We start from the raw sequence: 26008 nt of genomic DNA, 5'->3' as shown, positions 1-26008 counted from the left end.
ACCCTGAAACTTCTGCAACAACCAGTTAAAACATCACAGTGAGCAGAGAACAGGCTCAAAAATCAACCCAAATTGCAGTGTCATTATAGAAGTTTGCAGGTTACATCCTGCTGAGCTGAACGCCGCTGCAGAGACAAGCAGAGCTTTTTCCTCTGTTTTTCCTCTCTCTGGGGGATGCTGACCTGCATCTGCATGGCTCCAGTGCTCCCAGCTCCCTCCCGGGTGGCTGTGCCGCCCCAGTTCCGCGGGGCGCAGAGGTTCTTGGCAGGCGGTGACAGGTCACCTGCAAGTGCCCGCTGGCCAGGACCGACCGAGCGCAGCCCTGCGCCCGCACCGCACAACACTGGCTGGGCAGGCGGCCCCGGAGCCACGGCAGTGCCGGCAGCACCCCGGCCACGCAGGCCCACGGTGCATCGGTGGACGCTGGTGGGATGGAGGACGGGCCTTGCATCGCTCGGTGCACAGGGAGGCAGCAGAAGTACCGGGTGCGGCTGCAGAGAGGCTACTGCGCCTGGAGGCAGAAGCAGCTTTGCTGACAGCTCCTAAATAAATAATTAGCTGGCACTTTGAAATTAGAGGTCACAGGCAAAATGGACAGAGTCTGGGCTCGGGTGCTGCCAGGAAACCCTAGTCACACGCGAGAGCCACGGCCATTCCTCGGGAGCTTCAGCATCTCTGTTACAGCCTCTGAAGTGATAACGAATTCCAATACGCCCTGTCCCTGCACTGCCTTTTTCTCTTCAAGTGCCTTGCTAATAAAGATTTCTCACAACAAGCCTGTTACTCATATTTTTCAAAAAATATGAAATGACAAGGCATTTTTCTAATGAGTTAAAAGCTAATAAATATCAGACAACTCTCCAATGTGAGAGCTTTGCCAGGACAAAAAGGTGTGTCTAGACAGTAATCCAAAAATATAGTTAAGAGTTTTGCCCAAGAAAAAAGACGAAGGAAAAAAATTACAGCAACTCTATAGCACACCAAGCTCCAAATTCTCTTTGGAGCTCTCTCCCAATGTCAAATGCCCAATGAGAAACAAAATACCTGAACGCAGACTATCTGTTCAACCATTGGTCATTCTCTTGGTGAGCATACACTACACACAGCCTGCAATTACACTAGCATTTCCATCCAAATCACTACATTTTGAGTGAGTTTCAAGCAAGAGTCAAGAAGGTCTTAAAGTAAGGTTTGCTAGGCAACTGGCCCCAAGCAGCACAAAACGTGTCACCCCTGCCAGTGCCTTCTAGAGACACAGTAGGTCAGTCAGGGGAGGTGCCGGTTAAACACCAGGACAGCCCCACAGCGTGCCCAGCTCCCGGAAGGAACACGATGCTGCCGCTCAAAAAGCGAAAGACAGCAACCAAAGCATGAAAGGACGGTCCCGTTCCTAACCGAACTGGGGAGAGAAAGCAACACAAAATGAGGAAAACAGCAAGCACCTCAATGTTATTTGGATGTCCTGTTTCTGACTCTGCTTTTATGCACGTGCATGACCACAAAGAGCTGGCACTTACCGTGCTCATCCAGTAAAATGTTGTCAGGCTTGATGTCTCTAAGAGAAAAGGCAGAGGAGGGGAGACAGCCGTTAGCCTAGAAAAGCGACACAAAACACGGCTGCAGACACTCCAGGGAAGCCCAGGCTCTGGGGTGAACACTTCCAGAGACATTGGGCCCTAGAAGGTGTCTTTGCTGGCACTCTTCAGCCCTGACGCTCCCGCAGTGTCTGGTGCAGGCACAGAACAACTCACGGAACAGCAAAAGCAGAAATGGTGGAGCAGGGCTACGGCGGCGAAGGCTGCCGCGCTTTGGTCTAGCGGCACCCCGGCAGCCCACCCACAAGGCTAGAGCTTCTTTTTATCTTTTTCCTCCTTTCACTTCTTACTCTGTTTCAATACTATAGTGAGAGCTATTCCCCATTTACTCAGTAAAAATAAAATTATTTTAACATCTTTGTTCTAGAAACAAACAGGCTCCCCACAGGTTTTGTTCCTGAGTAACATAATAATACGCTGATGCTTTCTGTCGAAGGGAAGAAACCGTACACCTGATATACCTACTGTGTCCAGCTGAGTGACTTTACAAGACATTACCTGGGTTTAATGAGCTAATTACAGCAGTCCCCGCTCACCCGCTCCCGCCCGAGCCAGGCACCTGGCAATTTAATCACCATAAGGAGATGGCTGCACGCAGGGCAGGGACACCTGCACCAGCCCTGCACTGTCTGGTGCTGCCCACCACGCCCAAAGGGCAGAAACGAGCAGGTCTAGGATTTTATCTTAGTGATCGCATTTTTAAACATCAAGTTGGAATTCATCTAGCCACTAGAATCAAGGAAAGACAATATATCTAGTTGTCATGTAATAGCTTACAGTTCTCTGCCATCTTCCCACCCAAACCACTTCCAGCAGGCTGCAAATATCAGTCACCGCGCTCGTGCCATCCCCCATCACACTGGTAACCACAGGGACACGCATCCTTATCCAGGGAGAACGGGGTGGCTTCAGGTGAGCGACTGGTTTTCCCCATAAGCACAGCAAAACCGTGCCACAGGTTAGAGCCAAACATTCCAGGTGGTCAGAAACACTGCATTTGATAGCAAAAACGGTGCCACACTTGGTATTATTGAGAAAACAGCAATTTAAGGAAAAACTTTAAGAAACTTTTCGGCAAAAAGAGGGTTTTTTTTAAAAAAAGGATTCTCTGAATCCCTTGGTACAAAACTATTTTCAAAGTTTTGAAATGAACCACAAAGACAGGTTTTCTTTTCTCACCCAGTTTTCAACCTTGTAAAAAAAATATTATATTTTTTTCCATGGGGCCTTTTCTGACCTCAGCCTGGTATGCAGCTGTGGAATTACACCAGCACAGCGAGATCATTCCTGGATACAAACAATGAACAACGATAATTTTGTTTACTGATTATTTGTGTATTTATTTTTTATAAATTAATTATACCATTTCCTAGCTTGAAAAAATTAATAAATATGTCCCACTCGTCTACATGTAGCTGGGAAATAATTCCAGCCATCAGTCTGTGTTTGCTGCCTCTGCAATCGCTTTCCTGCCTCCCGATGTTCCCAGTTACAGATGTTGCAGTGGAACCGACTCAGCCGAGTCACTTTATCAATCCAGTACTGTCCTGCTCGGTCACAGCATCAATTAAACAACTCGCATTACAGTGTTAATTAAATAATTTGCAGATTTTACTGATTGCGATACATATTTTGTTGTACTCCATTCGTGTAGCTGCTTGAAATGCACTTCGCAGCATGAACGTTAGCTCCTGCCCCTACATTTAGGGAGAACCCTCCGGGGAATGGCGGCAGGTTTGCCCCTTGGCTGTCCCCTTCGTACCTGCCCTTGCGCCGCAGCTGTGGCGGGACGCCAGCACACCCCTGGGCGATGCCAACGGGACATGGCGCAGAAGTGGGCCCGCAGCCCCGGGCACCCTGCGCTCCCCGAGCTGTCACTTCTCTCATCGTTAGGAGGAACAGCCTCCTCCTCATGCAGACTTGCTCTTACAGCATCAAATTGTGAAGCACCTCCAGCCCCTCAGCCCACAGACACTACCAGTCATTGTAACGCCTTACTAACGAGAGGGATTTCTCCCTCCTGCTTTCCGAGGCCTGCGCCCTACTCACTTTGTTCCACAGGAGGATTTACCCCTCTCTGGCCAGGGCAGAGACAGACGAGGCTGCATTTCACGATGTTTAATTCATGCTCATCCATTATTTGGTGCCGGCGAGCAGGTGCTGGGCAGAGGCGGCCAGAGCAACGCCCCTGTCACTGCACGCCAGCCTCGCGTCCCGGAGCACAGCAGTGCCCGCTGGAGCCGAACGGAGCAGCCAGGACGTTCTGCCTGCCAAGATCGGGGCATCAGAGTAGAAATCTAGGCAGGCAGAAAACAAAACAAGCAGCACGAAAGATGAGACTCCTGAGAAAGTGGGAGCCATCCCTAAGGAGGTCTGACTCCCACTGAGGCAGAGCAAAACCTCTCTGGGGCTCTGAACAGGAGCAGAGGCATGCTATGGGCATGGCAAGCGACAGCCTTTCTGCTTCCCCACCTTGGAAATGGCAGCCAAACACTACGGCCATGAACAGGCAATAACCTTCATCAGCCCTTCGACAGCGTGTTCCTTCCCCTACCAACAACCGGAACCATCTCCATTTTAAATGTTGTACCATGCTTTACTTTTGTACTTCAGAAGAATGCTCTTCTGGAGTGGTATTTATAAATGAGATAATCTTCTCCTCGCCTTTATTAACCCTCTGCTGTCCCTCAGCAGCTACCAAGTCAAACCTTTGCACCCCCGAGGTCCGCGTTGCCCAGTACACCAGTGGGAAAGAGCTGCATGTCTGTCTGCCCAGAGCCAAACCTTGACTTGCCAACCGGGGAAACACTCTACCCCCTCTGCTATTCTGCAGGTCTTCACATCTGTGGGAAGAACTCAAACATTTCTTCATTGGCCATGAGAAATCTTGGTGGCCATAAAGACACTCTCTCCACTTCTAGACAGCGATTTACCCTCATACAGAAAAAAGCTGTGTTTGGTCCTGTTCCTTGTCTCCCAGTGCGCTACAGAGAGGGGAGCAAAAGGCAGACACCTTCCTGCGTGTCAGCAGGGGAATTCTGAACGCCGACACCTACCCTCCCGGGACCGGGATGGATATTAATGAACTACAGCTAATTAAACCTACCAGAGACAGCTTTTTGCAGGATCAGCAAACAAATCAAATATGCTATATTACAGCTATCCCAGAGGGAGAAATAACATGCTCCCTGTCATATAGGAAAAGCTTGTCTCTGGGAAGCCTAGTGTTTTACAGAAAAGCAAATGTGTGAGAGAATATTTCGTTTAGCTCTTCAGCTTCCACTTGTCCTTTCATGCCACAGAGGAACAAGTCCGCCTCTGCCGCAGCCTACGAGCACCAGCCCAGCTCCGGTCCCCGGCTGACCTGTGGATGATGTGCCTGCTCTGGAGATAGTCGAGGGCCAGCACCAGCTCACAGATGAAGAGTTTCACGGTGCCTTCCTGGAACCGCACGTTTTGTTGGAGGTGGTAACGCAGGTCCCCACCGAGCAGCAGGTCTACAACCATAAACATATCTTCTTCATCCTGGAATGAGTACCTAGAACGGCATAAGCATGGTTCAAGGATGAGAATATTTTAAAACTGTTAAAAAGGGACATAAGGCACCTCTGGGAATATTCATAATTCCTTGGAACTTTTTCACATGGTAAATAATAATTTCGTGACCTTTCCATGGTCTATTTCCTGGTAGGACTAAACTCCTACCACCTATATTCTCAAAATAACTGAGATGACAGTAATTTAGCTTCAGATCCATAACCACGTCAGTGCAACTTGTACAAACAACTACCAGCAGGCCCCCCAGAAGAAGAGGAACCCAATGTTTTTCTGTCAAACTTGTTACTACCACCCACTTCAAAAACAAAGCCACATCCAAAGCCATCGCTCCAACGCAGCTTGCTGCTGGCTTCCTCCCGAAACAATTGCGAAGGGAGATGGACAGGAGTCTGGCAGGCGGCACAGGAGCGTTTCTCACGGGATCCCAGTGGCAGTGACTGAAAACACAGACCAGGAAGGGACCAGGAGGTGTGGACCACACATTTTTATTTTGGGGAGGATCTCACAGTAACCCTTGTAACTGCGTGCCTCCTGAATTGCCGGGCAGCGTGCAGCTTTGTTTGCTCAGCAATTAAAGGCTGGTGCCAGCAGCTACGAGCTAACGAAACGCTTCCACTCAGGATGCGTGAGGAGGAAGATGGTACCACTGCCACCCACTGCAGGGCGTCGGGAGAGGCCCCAGCCACCCCAACAGCCACTGCTCGGACCGCAGGGTGGTGCAGCCCCAGGAGCGACCCACGTCACTCTGTGCTGGTGCTCTGAAAGCCGTCCGTAAAGCCTGCACCGCCCCAGCCAACACTGCGTATGGCAGATCCCTGCCCTTGCTGCCAAGCCCCAGCTGAGCCATGAGTAACCCAATGCAGCAGTGGAAACCCAGCTTGGAGCTCCGGGTAACACCGTCTGCTCCCCTCGGGGTTCACACTCAGCTCTCCCAGATGGATATCTCACCTTCTCCCAGCGCCCAAGGGAGCCGGCCATGGGCGCAGCGTGAGCAGCCCCAACCCAGCAGGCGCAGCCCTGCCCAGACCCACCGCCAGCAGCCTCTGCACCGTGGGCACTCAGGACCGGGCTCCACTCCTGGCAGCAGCCTGCTAATGAACCCATTTGCTCAACACAACAGGGGATGTGGCCACTACCTGCTGTTCCTCTTCAGGTGACCTCATTTGATGCAATTATTTACCAAGCGTCCCCTTGAGACAGTCCTACCATCAGCTATGAGGTTTTTTCTCACGGATTTTTCTCTTACCGGTACAGCAGCTCCTGATGGGATGAGCAGCACCACAAACCAGAACACGACTCCACAAGCAGCCTGCCCTCTGTGTGTCACTCAGAGTGCAGGAATGCTCAAGGCTATACCCAAGGCCAGGGACGACACGATAAGAACAGCAGTAGGGCAGCTCAGGCCATTTGCTCTGTACGGATCTATCCACATGCGTATGCTGTTTAGCTCTCAGCTGCTGAGTGAGTTTTGCCTGGAACTGCTCATGCAAGTAGGGGAGCAAAGTTTGGTGACATGTCCAAAGCTCTGGATGCATGGTTCTCACTCAAATCCGGTTAGAACACCACCGCACGGCAACACCACCAAAACCATGAGAGTTCACCTAACAGCACTCAAGCTACAGCAGATCTCAAAAAGAAACACAAAGTTATTCAAAGGTTTGTGATCCTCAATGTGTTTTACCCTCGTTTTTTGTGTTTAGCATTGATAAGTTCTACCTCATTCTAAAAATAGATCCAACACCACCCCAGCGGAATCCTATAACTACAGGATACTGGCCACTGGATCATGTGGTGTATGAGACCACACTACTTGAAATGTTATCGGTGCCCTAATAAAATTAACCTGGCAGACTCTAACAATAATAGAGGCTTATTTAAAACTCCTTTCTACTGCCCCACTGCAGGAGAACATGCTGAATCAAACGATGGGGGAAGAATTAGTGCGTCTTTTATCACTCAGCTGGGCAATCCCATTGCTAATGGTTGAAAAAGGACTACAACAGAGCACGCAGGTTGCATTTATCAGGTACCGCTAAAGGAAAGAGACTCTTACATACACATTTCCCCAGCAGATGTATGGGTTTCTGCAATAAGATCTGAATGGTACTATTTTTCTTCAAGTAAATTCAATGATAAATTACTTTTATCTTTGCTGATTAGCATCAATTCAGTCAAATACCAATAAGGTATTAAGGCAGGCTGTTTAAAATACAAAACAAACCACAAAATTAGCATCAGGAGGCAATGAGAAGAAAGCACTGCCCAGGGAAGCCCTGCGAACAGAGCACTGCTTGGCTATCGATCCCGTGCTGTTACTGTGCGCTCCTCAGAGCTGCTGTTTGTTGCAAAAGAGCGCTATTAAATAAAACTGGGTTACGGTAACAAGGAACACCTGCCTAGGAAGAAACCAGAACAAACAAACTCTCTTGTGCTTGTCTGGGGGGCAAGGGGGCTAACTGCTTGTTTAACTAAAGAAGCTTCCCCTGAAAGCAGAGCCCCGGTCAGTGGAACAGGTGAGGGGCCCCATCCCCAATGAAGAACCGCGGGACCAGCCCATGGTGCCCGCACGCGCGTTCTCCAGCGCCAACGACGGGCAATCAGTGCCGCTCGCCCTGCCGCCAGCACCTCGGGCAGCCCCCCCACCGCCAGCGAGACACCCAGGCCCGGCGCAGCACGCAGCTCAACGCCCCTTGTGCTGCGGACGGCAACACGCCAACTGCTCCCAAAACTGCCTTGCAGAAGCAAAGTGGGCCAGTCTGGCCCGAGAGGAGTCTCTAACTGACAATGCTAACTTACCCAGCAAGCAACCGAGCAGTATCTTACCATAAGTTAACTAAGAAGGGGTGCTCCAGGCCCTGCATAATCTGCAGCTCCTTGAAAACATTTCTCACTTCGTTACGCTCCACACACTTTTGTTTATTCATGTATTTCATGGCATACATCTTCTTGGTGTCGTTCTTTTGCACAACGCAGACCTAAGTGAGCAAATCAAGCGATAAATCAGAGACGATTTGTCAGCAAACGCAGGCAGGTAACACACAGTCACGCGAGCCCTCTCCAGCAGCTTTAGCAAAGCCGCAGCCCCGAGCACTGACGCTGCAATGCTGCACGTCACCCGAAGTCCCTCACCCAGTTTTCAGCCAAAGAAGAAATTTTGCTGGGGGAAAGGCAAGGGGAAGGAATTTATCAGCACAAAGACAGGAGACAGGAAATCACACACAAGTCGACGTTTTATTTAACAGCACTAACTGATCTTGGCCGTGCCCATCCCTCCCACATCGGCGGCTGTTTGGAAGAGTCCTTCCCACCACAGAGCTATGGGTTACAAACTGAGGAGCAGCTCCTCATCTCCCGCTTCTCGGTAAGCTTCATTCAGCTCACAAAGAACCTCAGGCTATCTTGGAAGGGCATGGGGGGTTTCAGTTTTAACCCTTCTTACAGTTACATTTCATCAATCTGGAAACAAACATTGCTTCAGTGAAAGACTCGGCTTTTGTAAAACTGCAAAACAAAGCAGACTGTTTTTTCAGATTTGTTTCCACAACAGTTTACAAGTTTGGGATGAATTTGCAAAGTTTCAGTCAACCTGTTTTGTTTTGCCACCAAATAAATCTCTTTGTCTAGAGATCTTTGTCGCACTCCGCACCCAGGACACAGCCTGTTTCTGATGTGAGAGTGCCTTTATGTGAAGAGGCAAATGACCTTCTGCAATTTTGTCAGCGTATACAAGTGTGGAATTCCATAACAGCATAAAAATAAAACCAACCTATAACTGTAACGTGATGCTTAATAACAAACACTGTGTTTCACAGAAAAACAGCCCCTTAAAAAAACTGCCAGGCCTTTCACGTTGATCGCAGTTCTTCATTAAAGCTGCATCATGATGTTCAGTGCTGCTTCACTGAGGAATCTTAAAAAAATGCTTATCCAGAAACATAATGAAATTCAGCTCATTTGATTTATCAGTATCTCATTTTAATCTCCTGTAATACAATTTGTGGCTCTGGAACGGATGAGGAATGGGGCTGTGATTCCATCTTGATTACCAGGAGTGGAAGCTCAGGTCAACGCTCATTGACAACGCAGGGGTTTATTTCTTCACTCTCATGTCAGTCTCTAATTTGCCCATTTCTCAGTTACATTTCCAGCTGTCCAAAAGGTGATTACTTCACGGGATACTTACTTTTCCGAAGCTGCCCTTCCCAATAGCTCGCAAAATTTCAAAATGGTCGAAGGTGACTGCAACAAAAAGCAAACATTCAAACATTAAATGGCTGAGCAACCGTTTGATGATATTACATTATTTCTACTTTCCTCCTTAAGATAAGAGCTGAGAAAAACAAGGGATACCCTAGCAACTTTCTGTTGCTTTTGGAGATTGGGGTGCTCTTTACAACTTGGCGTTTAACAGGCTTTTTCCCTTTCCCGCTCGGCTGCAAAGGCAAGTTCCCTGCATCAGCCTTTTGCATTGGCAGATTAGGCAAGGAACCGCCAAAGGAAGTTTTCACTCTGCCCTCCCATTAAACACGAAACTCTTATCTGATTCCTGCTGAAACCAAATGCAATGAAGTTCAGGCCATCAAATGTTTATACCACGCGAAGACACAAATGGGTGGCTGGATCTGCATATTGTACTATTCTAGACAACCGCTCAACAACTGCGCAAGAAAAGCACAGCAACCTGGACGTGAGCTTCCCTGCCCCTCAGCGCCCAGAATGGCTGTTTCTGCCCAGAATGGCCATTTCTGCCCAGAAGAGAAGCAGAAGCGCAGCAGCTTTGCAGGCCGCGCACTCAAACAGGGAGGGAGGAACACGAACGCTCATTTCACCTCCCCTCCTGGCGCCGGGCTGCACATGGGACTGGGAAGCGGACATCCGCGCTGCGAGGGAGGGTGTGAGTGCTCGTCTGAGGGACCCTCGCACCAAGTGCTTCTGACCGGCCAGGAGGAAGCTGCCTGTGTTTCATCTCTGGCAATAAACAGATCCAGAGAAATGGCAAATCGAATTACCGTGCAGCAAACACAGATTAACTGCACCGGGTTGAAAGCCTGCTGCTGGTCGCTGGATGAGGCACCACAGCAACGGTCACCGAGTCGAACGCTCTGAACCCCACTAAGGCTGCAGCATCCAAGGCACGGGGCAGCAGCATCCGCTGGGGACAGGCCACGCTCAGGGATCTGCTGGCTGAACCAAACCGCACCGCAGCACTTGATTGGGGCACCAGAGAAATGCCTCTGACAGGTTTATAACTGATCAGCTTTAATTAGTGTGACCCCTGGAACCGACAGATAGCACCAACGTGGTGTTCTGCCACCAGACGAGACTTCACACCTCCTCCCGCACTTTCCCAAACGAGAGGAAAGCCTTGAGGCCTCTTTCCCTTCTGGCTTCAAGCAAAATAAGAAAACACTCACTGTGCAAAGAGACACAGTCACGCCTGCGCCTGCCTGCTGACAGCGCCCTCAGGCACCCGCGGGGGCCTTTCCAGCTGCAGCCAGCAGCGCCAGGCTGCCAAACCGCAGCTGGGCCAGGCTGGGCTGCCAAAGCCGAGCCATGGCTCACTGCGGGCTGCCGACAGGCTCGTTGCGAGACATGGGCTCTCAGCGAGTGTCGTGCCAGAAAGCCCTGGCTGGTAGCTCCGTCGGGTGCCACCGGTATTGCCCTCTCAGGCTGACCCCAAACACTTCAACTAAGCTTGCACCATCCCCGAGCAGACAGATCTGCGTGCGCCGAGCCACCGGCGCCCTTGCTGCGCCACGGCCCACCGCCCCAGCTCCGGAGCTGCAGGGCTGGGCTGGAGCCTGCTTAGATCCTCGCAGACAGCTCGTACTGCAGCCAAGAGCTGCAACACGCCCAGGATGTGCTGGACCCACGCTGCGCGTGTGCGGTCACCTGGGAGCGAACAGCTGCTGACACGCTGATGTCCTCTTCTCACAGGAACGCTGGTGCATGAGCAACTTGTGCTGCAGGCTGCAGAGCTTTCTCTCGGTGCTCTCTGAGACCACAGGCTGTCTCAAAAAGCGCAGCTCTCAACTTCACTGTCATCTGCTGCCTTCTTCAACAACCGAACTGCGCAGCACGGAAACCAAGAGGCATTTGTCCCCAGCGCTTTTTATCAGATGAGACTGCCACAAGGAAGCTGTTAATGGCTCTGCCACAGCACAAACCAACCTCCTCGTCACAGCCCTGTGCACGGTACCAGCCAGAAATAAACCCTTTTCCCCCGGGAGACGCCCTGCCTCTCAGCTCTGACAAGGATGACAGGACTGACAATTACTAGGTCCTTGCCACCACACGACTTTAGGGATGGGTACTCACACTTCTCTAGTGGATTTTTTTTTAATGAAATGCATGTATTTTCCAAAGAAATTAACCAGACAGACTGGCTTTCATTCAACACAAAAACGGGCATGAGGGTCATCAAACCTCCTCAGCCACACCGCCCATTGAGCTTGGCCAAACTTCCTCCCCAAAAAAGGCTGAAAACAGCCACTGCATAACCTGGCCAGGAGTGTAACACCCACTGGGTAATCCAATCTCAGAATTATTTTTTAAAACAGGCACACTAATTAAAAGTTTGTCCTTTTCATTGCCGTTATCTTTTCAGGGAGGGTGCCACAATCTAACCAAAGCAAAGTTTATGGTTTCCAGCTATAGCTCTTGGAAAAAAACCCAGCTTTTAGGCACAGAAGCCCCTTTTTCAAACCTGGATCAACAGCTGCAAATACCAGAGCTAAATACAAGTTGACGACGATGGAGTTTAACTAGACCTGTTTACCAGTTAGACCACCTGAGAGAAAAGTGGTGGATACCTGCAGAACAAAACGGGAGCATGCAGATGCTTATCACCGGCAGGGCAAAACGAGAGGGGAACGAGGCCCCTGCGCCGGCTAGGGAGAGAGGTTTGCTGTGGCAGCTGCCTGGCCTATGACGCAGTGCAGGACTGCAGGGAGAGCGGAGCCGCAGTCCCGGGACCCCGCACGGGGCGCTGCGAGAGCGAGGCACGAAACGCAGAGGTCCAGCCAGACATTAACATCTGGAACAGCTGCAAATCCAGAGGAGTTAAGCTGGCAGCCTGATTTTGCATGTTAACACCCTCTACCTCATTGTCTTTTAATATAATATAATATTTTCATCAGCATTTTAAACGCAGGTCTATAACTGAGCTGGTTATAAGGAAGCTAAATTGCATAGTTTTTATTTCAGACTCTCCAAGCAGGTACAATCACAAGTTAACCTCTCTAGTTTAGCTTTCCTATCATCCTCGACTTTCACAGCGAGCCAGTCCAGAGTGTCACTTCCAGAGAGTACTGAGATTTGTGGTGTCCAAGATCAGGAACCAAACACATGCTCTTCATCCTGAATCTACAGATTTGACAAGCCTCATTTCACTGCCTGACGGCTTCTGAACAATGAAAAAGCCAAAGCATTTGCCCTTCAGAGAGAAAACTCATGTGACATGCCAACTCAGACAAATGATGTTCAAGAGATGCCAAGGAAGATAACGCAATTGCTATAAAGAAACAACTGAAGCATAAGCCTGAAATACCGTTTTTAAAGCACGGGTTGTATTTCTAAACCCAGGTCCAAGGAACAATATTTAAATAAAAAAGATGGCATGAAAAACGTCCTCATCAGAGACAGGTCCATCCTGCCAAAGCCCCCAGACTCCATCCGCCAAGGGGAAGTCAGCAGTTCAGGAGGCTCGGGTCCTCCCACCCCAGCGCAGCCAGCACAACACCGCACGGCCCGTTACGACTCCTCTTCCTTTTGGCACTGTAATGTCTCCCACTTTCATTTTATCTCCTCCCTCCCCTTCCCCTTTCCTTCTCTGCTCTGCAGCCTCGGGAAAACCAGCGCTGCCACAGCACCAGGAGCGGTAACGCAAGCCCCTCTGCACCGGGGAGCCGATCCAGGCAGAGGAACAGACACGCCTAACACTCTCCTCGGTCCCAGGGCAATTTGAAGACCGAGCAGCTGATGGTGGGCTGGAGAGGACACTGGCAAAGGACCGCAGGACGAAATAAGTCCATCTCAGCCAGCCATTGTCCCCACCTACTATCTATTTCTGCTTTATCTTGCAGCAAATTTGGCCACCTGGGGAGAGCATCTGGCTGCCAGCCTCCGGGATGCTTTCCACACCCTTTTGCCCAGAAGCAGCACAAAGGAAATCCGGCTTTAACATGGTCTCATCCCGACTACACCAGGAGGGGAGATCACCTTGCAGCACTGAACCTTCTGTCTGCTTATTACATTCTCTTTTCATCTCACTAGCTTATTATCCACAACTGTGCCTACTCCGAGGAAACATGGAGAGAAAAATAATGCTGTCATCCCACTTCAGCCAAAGGCAAACAAAGCCCCTTTGAGAAGTTCATCTTGGAAGAAAAACCACCATGATGCCACAGAAAACAGCCAAACTACAGCAACAGCAATTTGGAAGAATAGGCAAGAGATGCTATGACTACGTGTGCGTACCAAAGGACGACAGGGCCTGAGCGGGGCATGAGCCCGGCTGCCCTGTTCCGTGCCGCCCGTCTCCGCGCTCCGTGGGCGAACGGCCGAGCTGCGGGAGGAGAAGGAAGCCCGCTGCTGAAGAATGGAGGCACAGGAAAATGAAGTAATTTGCCCACGGCTATCCAGAAAACTACAGCACAGTACAAATCCAGATGTTTTCACCCTCGAGTCAGCTCCTTACCAACCCTGTTTTGCAAAAGGTCTCACCTTGTAGCAACTGCCTGACTATTCTCCCAGTCTTTTTTTTTTATTTTATTTTTAAGCAAATTGAGAGGTAGTACAGAGAAATTAAGCCACCGAACATTACAGCACAGTTCTCTGACAGGCAGACCCAACTCTGGGGTGCAACGGCCAAATGCTCGTTAGCCAGGGATGCTGCCGCCTGCCCCGGCAGCGGGTGGCAGCGACGACCCAGGAAGCGGCACGGGGCAGAGCACTGCCCGAGCGCGGACGCAGCTGCAGCACCCAGCTGCCCGTGGTGCAGTTCGGGCTGTGAGGAATCAGGCGCCTTCCTGGCACTGGAGCACTTACACCGCCCCAGCTGCTGCTGTTCATGTTTACACAGGTCCCAAAGAAGAAGTCTCTCGACAGCACAGCTGAAGAGGGGGGACTGCTCTCCACCGGCCGCAGCCCAGGAAGAGACTTGCCGGGGCCACGGAGCAGAAGAGCCCTTGTGCTGCTCCCTGCTGTACCCAGCAGCTCTCAATTAATTTAAATTTTAATTGAAATTGAAATGAGGACAAGGTTGTGATATCTAAGGTAATACAGTCTCTGGTCACAAATTTACCAAGACAATGGAAAAGTTAAGAGGGGACATCCCCAGTTCAGCTGGGTTTCTCTCCCCCCAGTACATTAAAATATGACTAATTAGAGAAAAAATGTGCTACCACATTTTAAATTCGGGCAGGGCCATGTTTTGCACCAGTCTGGACACTGTGTCTGGGTGCAAGGGTGAGCTCTGAGCCTACAGCAACTCGACAGATCAACACCGAACCCCCTGGGATGCTCAGGACTGGGCCTTTCCCTCACCTTGCCAGCACAGCACGCGAACGCACCGAGCACGGCGTACGGCGTTTTGCACTCAGAGAGCCCAGTGCCCTTCGCCACAGCGCTAATAAGGGCTTCATGCGGTGTCAGGTTTTGTTTGCTGAAACCAACCCCTTTCCAAGCACAGAGCCGGCTCTCACAAGAAATCCCCTGTCCGAGAAGATTTACTGCCCCAAGGACAGTCACCCTGCGCAGGTCACTGTGTGGCTCAGGGAACTGATGTACTTCTCAGCCACAGGAGCTGACACCACATGAAGCATGTCGAACCCAGAGAAACACTCAGCAGAGGTCAGCCACCCCAAGGAAAGCCCAATCTGTTACAGTCCATCTCACAGCCAGGACACATCACCCCAGGGAAGGCTATCAGGAATGCGAAAAGTGTTAGCCATCCTGAGCTAGCACAGGTAGTAACTGAAAAAAAAAAAGAAAAGCAAAGAAAAATCACAAGCAGTTGTATTATTCATTTGGGAGCACAGTAAATTTAGCCAGACAGCCACACATGCAGCTGGCATTGCAGGCGCAGCAGCACGGACCCCTCAGCAAGGACGGAGCGACTCGCGGCTCCCTTTGCATGAACAGCAGCAAATGCAGACCCCAACGTGGGAAATGGTCTCTGTGGGACGACAAACTGAGGCGCAGAGAGAAGGGCTGGATCACAGCAGGGTGGTTTGGGACGGCACAGGGAACACGCTGCTGGGCAATCACTTTTCCCAAGCAGCCATGTGTGTCGGCAGCTGCGTGTGGAGACCGAACAGTGGGACGGCTCCGGAGGTGTGGGCCAGTGTCCCCTCCTTTCCCCCTTACGTCCCCAGTAATCAGGATTACGTCCTCCCTGACTGGAGGGGACAGTTATTACCTTTGGGACAGCAGTTTACGAGTCATCTATGTTCTTGCACACTTCGATTTGTATGTATTCGTATTTATCTACATATGCATTTCATGACTGCACCCAGGTGAAAGCCTGTATGGCACTCAGCAAGCTGACACACACAACAGGAAATGTCTTTATGGAACAATCTTTTGGTGAGTGTCTCTATATTCTCGGCAGCACAGGGACACCGCTCCCCAGAACTGCTCTCAGCAGTGCATTCTCCCTTCTGGCCGACCAAGCCGGTGTGCCGGTCCCGCGGTGCCGACGGGCAGAGCCACCCAGCTGTGCCGTCGCCAGGAGCCCCCACTGCTGCTGCCCAGGTCTTGCTGGCCCTCCCGCCAAGCCCGAAGCAGGGATGGGAACACGCATCACTACGCTTTCTTCCCACCACTTCGTACCAGTCCTCCCTGCGCTGTGATCTCCAGAACAAACCTCCCCTGCCTCGGAACAGCAGCTCTTCTCCCCTGTCCTCAAAGCGCCTGGCAGCGTCCCAGAGACAGCTCAAAACCAAACCTCTGCCAACAGCTATTGTCCCAGTGCCCGGCTGCGGTGCGGGGACGCGAAAGGACACCTGACATGGCTCTGCGGCAGCCTTGGAGTCACAGCCACTGCACTGGTGGACTTTGCAGGCCCAGACAACTTGGAAAAGCTCTTACCGTCTTCGTTTTCATCGCAGGGTGGTGACTTGCTGGAGGTGCTTGCTCCCATGGTGTGCTCAGCCCTGGCTCAGCTCTCTCCACTTCTCCCAGTTACGTCACCACGCTCCAAGCCGGTGCCCCCAGGACAGCGTTACCGCACGCGGCTCCCGGCAGAGCTGGGGAACGTTCTGCTGGTGCATCCTGGAGAAGGCAGGAGGCAAAATTCATAACATTCGGGATTCAGAAGCATTTTGCAGCTCGCAGGTTTCTCACAGGAGGCTCACTGCTCTGGAGACAAAACCGAGTATCAGGGGAAAAGCACGTTAGAGTGGAGTTTACCAGAGAAACCCAGTAGCACCACAACCTTGGAACCCAGGTCAGGACTGCCGCCCGCTAAGGGAAGTGTAGAAGCAGACTGAAGATCTGAGGATCTGGCTCACGTTTGCTGCGTCATTCAACATATTATATTTTGTAGCTTCAATTATGACTATTTGTAGAGGTCAATATCCAAAATAAATGGACTTAGTGACTTGGCTAGATAAAATCAGAAAGGCACTTTCGACGACTAAGGTCATCTGGAAGCGTAAAAGCTATATAAGAAATTGTCAACCTCTTGATTTAAGCTGTTAGAGAAGTCTTTCATTTGGGACAAAACCGTACCTTTTTATTTTTTTCTCATTAAAAGATTCCATGGAAAATCAAGGTGTAGTTGCCATTCAGTTTCTTAAAAACTTTTTTCGATATGAACTATGAACAAAAAAGAAAATCTTCTGACCTATGGCTCAGCGCTGGCTGCAGGGGCTGGGTTTCCTCTGACGCTGCAAGGACAGGTCTGTTCCTCAGATGACAACACATGTTTTAATTTTCCAGTTCTCCCCAAACACGTATGTGTACACTGGAGCATACGGTGCCGTACACTGTAGTGGCACTCGAGACAGCTTGAATGATCTCACATGGGTACAGCAGCAGTTTTATTTTTAAAGCGCTTACACGCTTTTTGATACTGACATCCCTGTGAAATACACATTCATTTCTTGCTGGAAGTACAAAGCCCTAAAAGAATAAAATGAGGGAGTACCAGCGCAGCACGATCCGGAGTTGATCCCACCCGGAGTGCTCTCCAGGGCATTTGTGTTCTCATTGAACGTGTGAGGATGCAACGCAGCCTTGCATGTCTTTCTCAGATCTCCACTCTGGAAACACAGCTACTCAGTAGCTTCACATTTGTACTTAAAAGTAACAAAATCATGTTGTTTAATCCCAAAAGGGGAGAATCATAAAAAATATGTTGGAGACAAGAGAATTACTGGGACACTCTTGGGAAATGGACTGCCATGGGACGCTGAGGGCTCCCTGCAGCAGCATGCTCGGCTCCTTCTCTCCAGCAACTTCATCTCCACCACCCAGCCAGGAACGCAGCTCTAACCTCATGCCCTGCGTCAGGACGATTACCTCAAAGCAAGTACCAAAGCCTGCCTGAAGTTTAAAAGCAATCCTGAGATTTGGGTGTTGTCCTCAACTGGGCGGCAGTGATGTGAAACTCATCCCCGATACGACAATCCTGGGAACCCGACTGTGGATCAAACTGCAGCAGCTGCCAAAGCGACGTACGGCTCACTGCGACGGTACCCATCCTCCCCACGCCAGCTGGAGCTGCGAGCTCTCCCAGCCCTCCCCAGTCTCCCCCAGCCCTCCCCAGTCTCTCCCCAGCCCTCCCCAGTCTCTCCCCAGCGGCACTCCTCCAGACCAGAGGCAGCACACAAGGCACGCTCTCTCCGAGGCATTTTACAAGCTCACTGCAACCCACCCGTGCTGCTGCTGTGGTTCCCGGAGATCCCGCTATTCCCAGCAAAGAGCGGGAGAGTTTGCATTTCTCAAAAGGCAAAAAAAAAAAAACCCAGTGCAAATTATTACAAAACCTAAAATCATGATTTCTCATCTCAGAGAGCTGAAACGAGATCCAACAATTAAACAAATGAAGCAGCAAATGTTTGCAATCCCTGTCGGCGCCTCTGAAGGGAACAGACCAAGCCTCAGCCTGAAACAAAACCACAACGGCAGCTCCTTTCAAGCCCCAAACTTACTCTGCAGAGGAAAAACACGCCTTCGGATGTAGGAGCCATAAATCAGATTCGCATACGGATGCTTCTACCTCACAGTGATCTTACTGGCTGCAACCAAGGCTGCACAGGAGTCTGTAGCTTATTTTATTTTTGACAATATGTCAAACAGCTACGAGGAAGGAGCGCAGGTACTCCCTGAAGTTAAGCTAGTCTGAGTAACAATTACTAGGATTTGTATCTTTATAAAGCGTACCCAGGGTACAGTAACGATACATCTTTTCCCATTTCACACCTCAGAGTCACAAAATTATTAAATTCATCACTTTCCCTCGCGCCGAGAGCACTAATGCTGCCGGTGAACTTCCCGCCCGGTCGGACCACTCGCTGCACGAGCAGCGTGGCACCAGCTCCAGGGGTCCCGCGGTCCCCTCAGCCGGTCTGGCAGCCACCGTAGAAATGTCCCAGGCATGGGAAAGCGGCTGTGTGGGAATGCCCAGCCTCCCCTCCAGAGCCCGGCAGCACCTTCACGCCGCCGCGGATAAACGCAAAACCAAAGCCGAGGAAAAGTAACTGCTGTGCTGCTGTGGCCAGAGTTTTACACTCGCACTGCAAGTGTAAAAAAAATAGAGAACGAGCGAAGAGCGCAGCAGTTCCAGGGGAAGCGTTAGCCGGTCACGCAGAAGGCGAGCAGCTAGCGGCGCTGTGAGAACGACCACCGACGGGACCCCCGGCTTCCTGCAAGCGGACCCGGAGCGGCTCACAAACCGTGTCCCCCCCAGCCCCCACGGCCGAGGCACGGCTGCGGGGCGCGGGGCTGCTCCTCGGCCGGTAGCAGCACAGCAGCACACGCCGCGCCCCCGCCGCCTTTGTCCCACCGAAACCAGCGATAGCCCCCAGCTCCCCGCGGGGAGCCGGCGGCGGCCCCAGCCCGACCCCGCCCGCAGCCCCCGCATCCCCCGCCGCGGGGCAGCCGGGAGCGCGGGGCCGATGCAGAGCCCGGGGCACAACCGAGGGAGGCACCTACCGAGGGGAGGGGGCGGCGGGGCCCAGGCGGCGACAGCCTGCGGGGCGGCCGGGCGGGGAGCAGGCGAGGAGCCGGAGGAGCGGGGCGGCCGGGGAGCCGTACCGGCCGGGGGATGCGCTCGGCGGCCGCGGGAGCGAGCAGCAGGCACCGGCCGCGGGCGCGGGGCCGCGCCGCCACGCCCTCGGGGGCGCCGCGCGGGGCGGAGGATCCGCCCGGTGCCCGCCGTCAGCCCAGCACAGCAGCCGCGCGTCCCCCCCCTTGTCCGTGTCCCTGGACACCGGTCCCCCTCGACCCGGGGGCTTGGGGCGGGCGCGGCCCCGCGGCTCCAGGGGAGAGCAGCGCTCGCTCCCGAGCGCGGGGAGGCAGAGCAGTGGTCCGGTTTTAGCTGCCGTCATGTCTCGCTGGAGGAGCGCCAGCAAGCTGAAATGCAGCTCGGGCTCCCCTAAAACTCTCTGAATTTTAGTCCAATGCACCAAATCAAATCGTCTGAGAAATAACCGCGGGGGCTGCAGGAGGAGGAGGCCGGATTCACCGCAGAGCTGAGGGGGACACCGGTCCTCGCCCCCAGCCCAGAGGTCAGACCCCTTCTCAGGGCTCCCGTCCCCGGGACACCACCCGCACGGCCCTGTGCGGGGATGGGATTCAGCAGCCACCGCACAGAGAACGAAAAGGGGCTGAACCAGAGGCGGCTCTGCCGGGGCGGGCAGCCCGCCTGCACCCCAGCCGCTGCTGAGCCCCCAGACCCCCTTCGCTGGCCGGGCCAGACCTCGCAGAGCATCACCTGCACCCTGTGTGTTCAGAGCAGCTTTTCCTGGACGGACTAAAACTTGCTGGATTGAACATCCTTTCTACTTCATCTTTCATGTTGGCGATTTAAGTGAAATTTGAAAATTTTTACCTTAAGTCATTAGAATTCTTTTCTAAACATTATTTTTAAGATTCTGTTTTCAACAAAAGCTAGAACCCAGGACAAATCCAGTACAGTTAGAGGCATCAGAAGCGTAAATGTTATGAAAGTTTGATTCAGAGCTGTTCTCTGCAGTGGGGGTCATCTGGGGAGTTTCAGTATCCCTGCTTGTTGACAGAAATCATGTATTAAAGCTGAATTATGGGGCACACAAAAAAAAAAAAAAAACAACCAAAAAACCAGCAAGTGAGAGGGCAGAAGGCAGATCTCCTGCAACTGGTTCTGAGGAACAGCCAACCTCTGCCCAGGGGCATTGTATGCAGACGGGTTAGGGAATAATGAACGGCAGTTCTCTCTTCTGCTACCCACAATCACACTCACAGCTTTCCTTCATTTGTACTGACACCCATTTGTCCAACTTCAAAATTTAGGGAAAATGCTGGAAATTTCCTCTTATATGCAATATATGGCATCCAGGACTGTCACAGCTGAATGCAGGGAACTACCTGCAGGAAAGGAAAATGGAGCTACCGCCTGGCCTGTGCGTACCTGTGAGCTACATGTCCAAAATACACTTTAAAGCTTCTATCAGTCAGGGCTGTTTGTGTAGATTTTCCTCAGGTTTCCTACAACATGACCAACACTTCCTAGCAGGTAGACCCAAGAGCAGCAAGACTACGAGGAGATCAGGATTCAGGCAGCAGCAGCAGCAGAAGCCCTGTCCCACCGCAGACCCCCACCACGCAAGGACATCTCTGGGCCACAGATGAAGATGTGCTCCTGGTGACACTTCAGAGCTGGGAAGAAGAAGTGGAATTCCTAGATGCAGTGGAGTTCACTGCGGAGAAGAGGCAGTGGTGAGGTGTGCCTGCACCTCACGCCCGTTCCCTTCACTGCTCCCAGTGCTGCACAGAGGCGTGGACCACCCAGGGCCCTCTCCAGCAGCACGATCTCTCCCACAAGCAGGGAGTGAGGGTTTTCTGGGTGGGTAAATATGTCCCTGGTGTCAGCTGGCCTGTCTAACCCGTATGGAAGCAAGGATTCATTTATTCCAGCTGAGGATCAAACTACTGTCTGTTAATCAACACACTGCAGACCCTCCTGAGGGGCGGGGAAGAACGATATTATTCCTCTGAAGGGCCCTTAAAAGTAATAAGAGATAAGATTTGCTTAAGAAAAGTCACAAGAGGAGACTCCTTCTCCAAGGACAGAGCTTCAAGTGTGACAGCGCACAAAAAGATCGTTGTCTTCAGCAGATCATGTGAAAACAGTGCCAATGTCATACCCTGGCTTGAATAAAAGGCTTTGGAAAGCTCTAGGCAGAGATGGATAAGCTAAACAATGAAAAGCCCTGTTAGGGTTTGGAAGGGCTTTTTAGTTTACATTTGGCAGATACAATTGTCACCTTTATCGTCAAGAATCAAAATGGTCCATGCCTGGGAGGTGCAAAGTCCAAATTTTTCCCACAGCAAGAGGACTTGAGTATGGGTATTTCCTGTCTATTCTGGGTCTTAGCTTTCACTAGAAAAGAAGAAAATAGTAAAACAATTTTGGAGATGGGGGAGTCAATGTAGCAGAAGTTCTGCTGCTGGCATCACAGTACCTAGGGTGTCAGCTGCATCCCCTGGGACCTCCCACATCTCTGGCCCTGGGTCAGGAATACACCATCCAGCCTCTGTTCTAGTACCAGGACCGTGCTGCACAGAGCTCCTTTACCTCGCTGGTGTGCCAGAGGAATCCAGAGCCCGCGGAGGATGCGGCTTCTACACTGCCACTTGCTGCTGCCAGAACTGGAAACCATTTGGCTTCTGTTCACCGTGCGCACAGCTCGTTCACAGCTCTTCTGAACCCCGGGCACAGGTCTCCCTCGGGCCTTTGGAGAGAGCGCAGAAGAAGAAAGGAGCATTCCCCTGCCATGGCAGGAGCTGAACCAACCCCGCTGACTGCAGCACAGCACTGGGGGTACTGGCTGGACAGTATTCTGCATGCTTCTAGTTTTCAGACAGATGTTTCCTTTAAGGTCGGAAAGCTGCACTTCCAAAGCCAGCGATCTGCAGCAGGGTCTTCCCAGGAAGCGCGGGTCCATCCCAATGCTAGTCAGCTGTTCTCATTCACCTTCTCAAAAGAAAACCATCTGCTCTTGTCAACTTTTTTGCATAATCACCTTGCACTACAGCTTGATCTTTTTCCTTCTTTCTTTAACCCATTGTTCAGCTTCCTGAGGTCATACAAATGCAACGTAATTATTCCCCAGAATTTTTAGCAGGAAAGGCTCCTCACTGGCTTTAGGAACTGTACTTTGAAGCAGCAATGACGTGTCTCCACTATCAGCTCCTTATGCACTGCACACAACAGGTATTCTTCACACATGCTGTGCAATAGCACTACGGGGCCACGTGGCATTTCACCAGTGCCCGCTGAAGAACTGCTGACTTGTGCTTGGGCTTTTCAGCATGTGACATTTTATGCTGCACGTGTTCATATTAGAGTTCAGAGGAGTAAAATATCAAATAGCTGTTACGTAGTGGAACAAAGCGTAACTCTGGGAAAGCTCCTTAAGCAGGTGCAGGGCTCCATCCTCAGTAATACCCTGCATCCCGTATCTGGTTTCTGTAATAATGGTCCAAGTAAACTGAGCTTGCTTTTTGACAGGATCATACTGCATCAGCCCCAGGCTGGTTTACTCTGGATGGCTTTGATCATCGCCAGCGTCTCAGGGTAGGGCTGACCCTTCTCCGCTGTGCAGCACACGTAGAGCACTCTCAGGCTGAAATATGTTTAACCGATAGCAGAATTCGGTTGACAAGTACCAGGTTCTGTCCCTGGGCTGCCTGCTTAACTGCAGGCCTAAAAGGCAAAGGAGGGCATTTGGGGGGTTAAACTAATCTCCTCCTGCAGGATTTTAACTTTTGACATCATGTTAACAAATGGAAGTAGAGCCCATTAACAGTACCTGTAAAAACCTAAAACATCCGCTAAATCATCATCAGGGCACAGCCATGTCTTCCCCTTTCAGTTTTTAACTGCCTAATAAAAAATAAATAAACCCACCAAAGAAAAAACCAAACCCCCAAAACTCTTAGAAACCAAGAAAAGCTCTGGTGAACACTTTTGAGCAAGAGACAATTATGCCGAAGGTGAAACTCCCGCGTCTGTGGACAGAGCCCAAACCAGGTCGGCACCTGGGTCTCATTTACCCGTGTCTAAGCAGCAAAGGATAACTGACAGCAGGACTGTTAGCTAGTCTGCTACCCCTCTGCGTAGGGATTAATTTCTCCCTGCTGCAGGACAGCAACTCAGGAATGCTTTTTCAAAACATCAATAGAATAAAAAAAAATCCACTCGTAAAACCTTTCACTGCACAGTCAGAGGCCCAGGAAAAGCAATCGAAGCAGGCTGGACGCTAGCAAGCCAAATTTCAGCAGCTCAGGCGCCCAGAATGTCATCGCGTGGATCAGCCCAACAGGGAAGGAAGCCACAGCTGAGGATCCAGCCCACGCTGGGTTTAATTTGTGGCTCTTATGTCCCCAGTACCAAATGTGCAGGTGAGAGGAAACAAGCCACAAGCAGCTGCTGAGCTCACCTGCCCAAAACACCGTATTTCTCCCAAACAGCGCCCAACCAGTCCTGCCCCTCACTGAAGCAGCAGACCGATAAAGAACCAATGCCATCTCCTGCCTCTGAAGCATTTCCAGAGCCCTTCCTCACACCGGCGCCCAGTAACACCCAAGTTACACCTTTGAGCCACGAGATTTGCCTGTGGCTCACGGGGGCAAGAGCGCTGTCCGTCCAGATGCAGTACACCTCAGGGCTGTCTCTCCTGAAGACAGCAGAGGGAAGGATACCAGAGCCACTTACTCACAGGAGAATCGGCGGGATGCAGCTGTGCACTGTCATGAAGGAATGTAACTGCATCCAACAAATTACAGGCCTTGCCTGTAGTTTGTTAAATTGCAACAATTATACCTGTTCTAATGAAGTAACTGGCAGAGGGGGCAGACAAAAGAGCATGGTCAGCTCTGTCATACTGACGCATCCCTACCCAAAGTCCGTCAGCATAGCAGAAAGCGTTCCTGGGTTGAGCCAAGGCTTCAGCCACTGCGCAGCACAAAACCTCTGAAGCGATGCTGAAAGGCTGATACCCTGGCAGTGTAACGGATTCATTTTGTTTTAAAAAGTACTGTGATTTTAAAATTGCTACTATTAAACAGATCCAGCTTCAAAAAAGAAAGTGTGCGTGGGAGGGATTTACCCACTTCGCAGACTGCCGTACCTTTGTCACCTCACAGACTGCGGTACCTGCGCCCACTCGTGATACGCGCTGTCGGGGGGCTTGCTCTGAAAACATCTTGGACATCCTTTTCATAATGCAACCCGCAGTATCCAGAGTCCAAATCTGAAGAGAATCTTAAAACACACCAGTCCCTGCAGGATTTCTGTCAAGAGCTCCGCTTTGGAAAACACGCTGAACAACAGCTTTTCATGGCTGCAGTATGTGAAGTGCCAGGGCTCCTCAGGCAGGGGTCACTAGAATTTAAGGTAGAACAGGATTTCAGAATCTAAAGCTGCTCCAGGGGGAGGACGTGCTCTACCGAGAAGACTACTGGACAAAAGCTTTTCTATATTAACGGTAAGGTTACCTGAAGCTCCACATTCCTTCGATAATCCTGCTCCTGGTAAAGAGACTGCAAAATCCTATCACTTTGAAGGAATCCACAAGCAATGCAGTGTCCTTGCCCCTGCCTCTCTGTAACACAGTCAAGGCACCAGGCCCTCTATGTGACCCATTCCTCTTTCGCTAACGTGCCGTTAGGGTAGAGAGCAAGCTGCATTTTGCTTTGAAAGGGTCAGCACTGAATCCAAATACATACAGATACACCCAGACCTGAAGGACAAAAAATGTTTCATGGAAGGCTTATCAATCTGTTACAGCTCAGCAAATTAGTTTACATTACAGGTTAAATTTACAAGGATAGAATGTGCATTTCCTACTGCATGCTTTACTTCACAACATTAAAGAACGCTGCCAGGAGAAGAACGAAGTTTTGGAAACTCCCTTCCGATGTAAGACAAAAGAAGACAACCTAAGCAGTTTAAAATACAACTTGATAAATCTATAAACAGGATTATTCCAGTGAGGTGCACTGGAAGCGCCTGGTTTTTGCTGACCCTCACATGGCGAGAGGCGTACTTGTCTGGGAGAGAAATGTCTGCCTGGAGCTTCTGGAGCGGGGCAGTGGCTTGCGGCAGGAGGGATGGAGAGAGGAGCCAGTATCAAACACATGCACCACACGCCCTTGTAGGCAGCCAGAGCCCTGGAACGTAAGGGCACACCGCTGCATCTGCTGGTGCTGTCCCCTCTGCGCTCAAGCACCAGTCACGCAGACTCACACCTACATTTCTCCTCTTTCAATTTACAGAGGAAAGAAGGAAAAAACCAACTCATAGAGATACTAGTGAGACATGCCCTGAGTTCTCTCCCCATCCTTGCAGAACAACTCGAAACTTTAAGGAGAATGTTCACTGAACTTGCTTCTCGGCACATATCTATGCACCAATGTGATCCAGGTCCCCCGTTCCTGCTCCACCTAACTGAAAGTACAAAGCCAGCACAAAGATTTTAGTTCCCAAAAGCAGATCAACTCTGTGGCTACTGGATACAAATTAGTTTTTCATAGATGGAATTTATTTCACTGACCTGAGCTTTGCCCGCAGCAGCTTTTGGAGGATTCCCTACATGGCAATGGTCTGTTCAAACACACAGTAAAATTCACCACACTTTTCTGTG

At 51.0% G+C, this 26008-nt stretch overlaps 1 protein-coding gene across 1 annotated transcript in view; it reads right to left on the bottom strand.

Moving 5' to 3' along the window:
* The window catches only part of STK32A (serine/threonine kinase 32A), a 32843-nt gene extending 13438 nt beyond the window's left edge, over positions 1–19405 (bottom strand). Inside the window, exons 1-6 of the mRNA XM_086758521.1 lie at positions 19314–19405; positions 16245–16427; positions 9337–9392; positions 7977–8128; positions 4960–5133; positions 1518–1555 (exon numbers count right to left, since the gene is read on the bottom strand). Of these exons, the coding sequence (XP_086614647.1) occupies positions 1518–1555; positions 4960–5133; positions 7977–8128; positions 9337–9392; positions 16245–16296 (472 nt within the window). The 5' untranslated portion in view covers positions 16297–16427; positions 19314–19405. The remainder of the gene's footprint in view (positions 1–1517; positions 1556–4959; positions 5134–7976; positions 8129–9336; positions 9393–16244; positions 16428–19313) is intronic.
* Between the last annotated feature and the right edge of the window lie 6603 nt (positions 19406–26008).

The sequence above is a fragment of the Chlamydotis macqueenii genome, chromosome 14, assembly GCF_036417535.1.
Source record: "Chlamydotis macqueenii isolate bChlMac1 chromosome 14, bChlMac1.mat, whole genome shotgun sequence".
In the NCBI taxonomy this organism is placed as follows: domain Eukaryota; kingdom Metazoa; phylum Chordata; class Aves; order Otidiformes; family Otididae; genus Chlamydotis; species Chlamydotis macqueenii.
The sequence above is the reverse complement of the archived record's forward strand: the minus strand, read 5'-3'. Positions and strand labels throughout refer to the sequence as shown.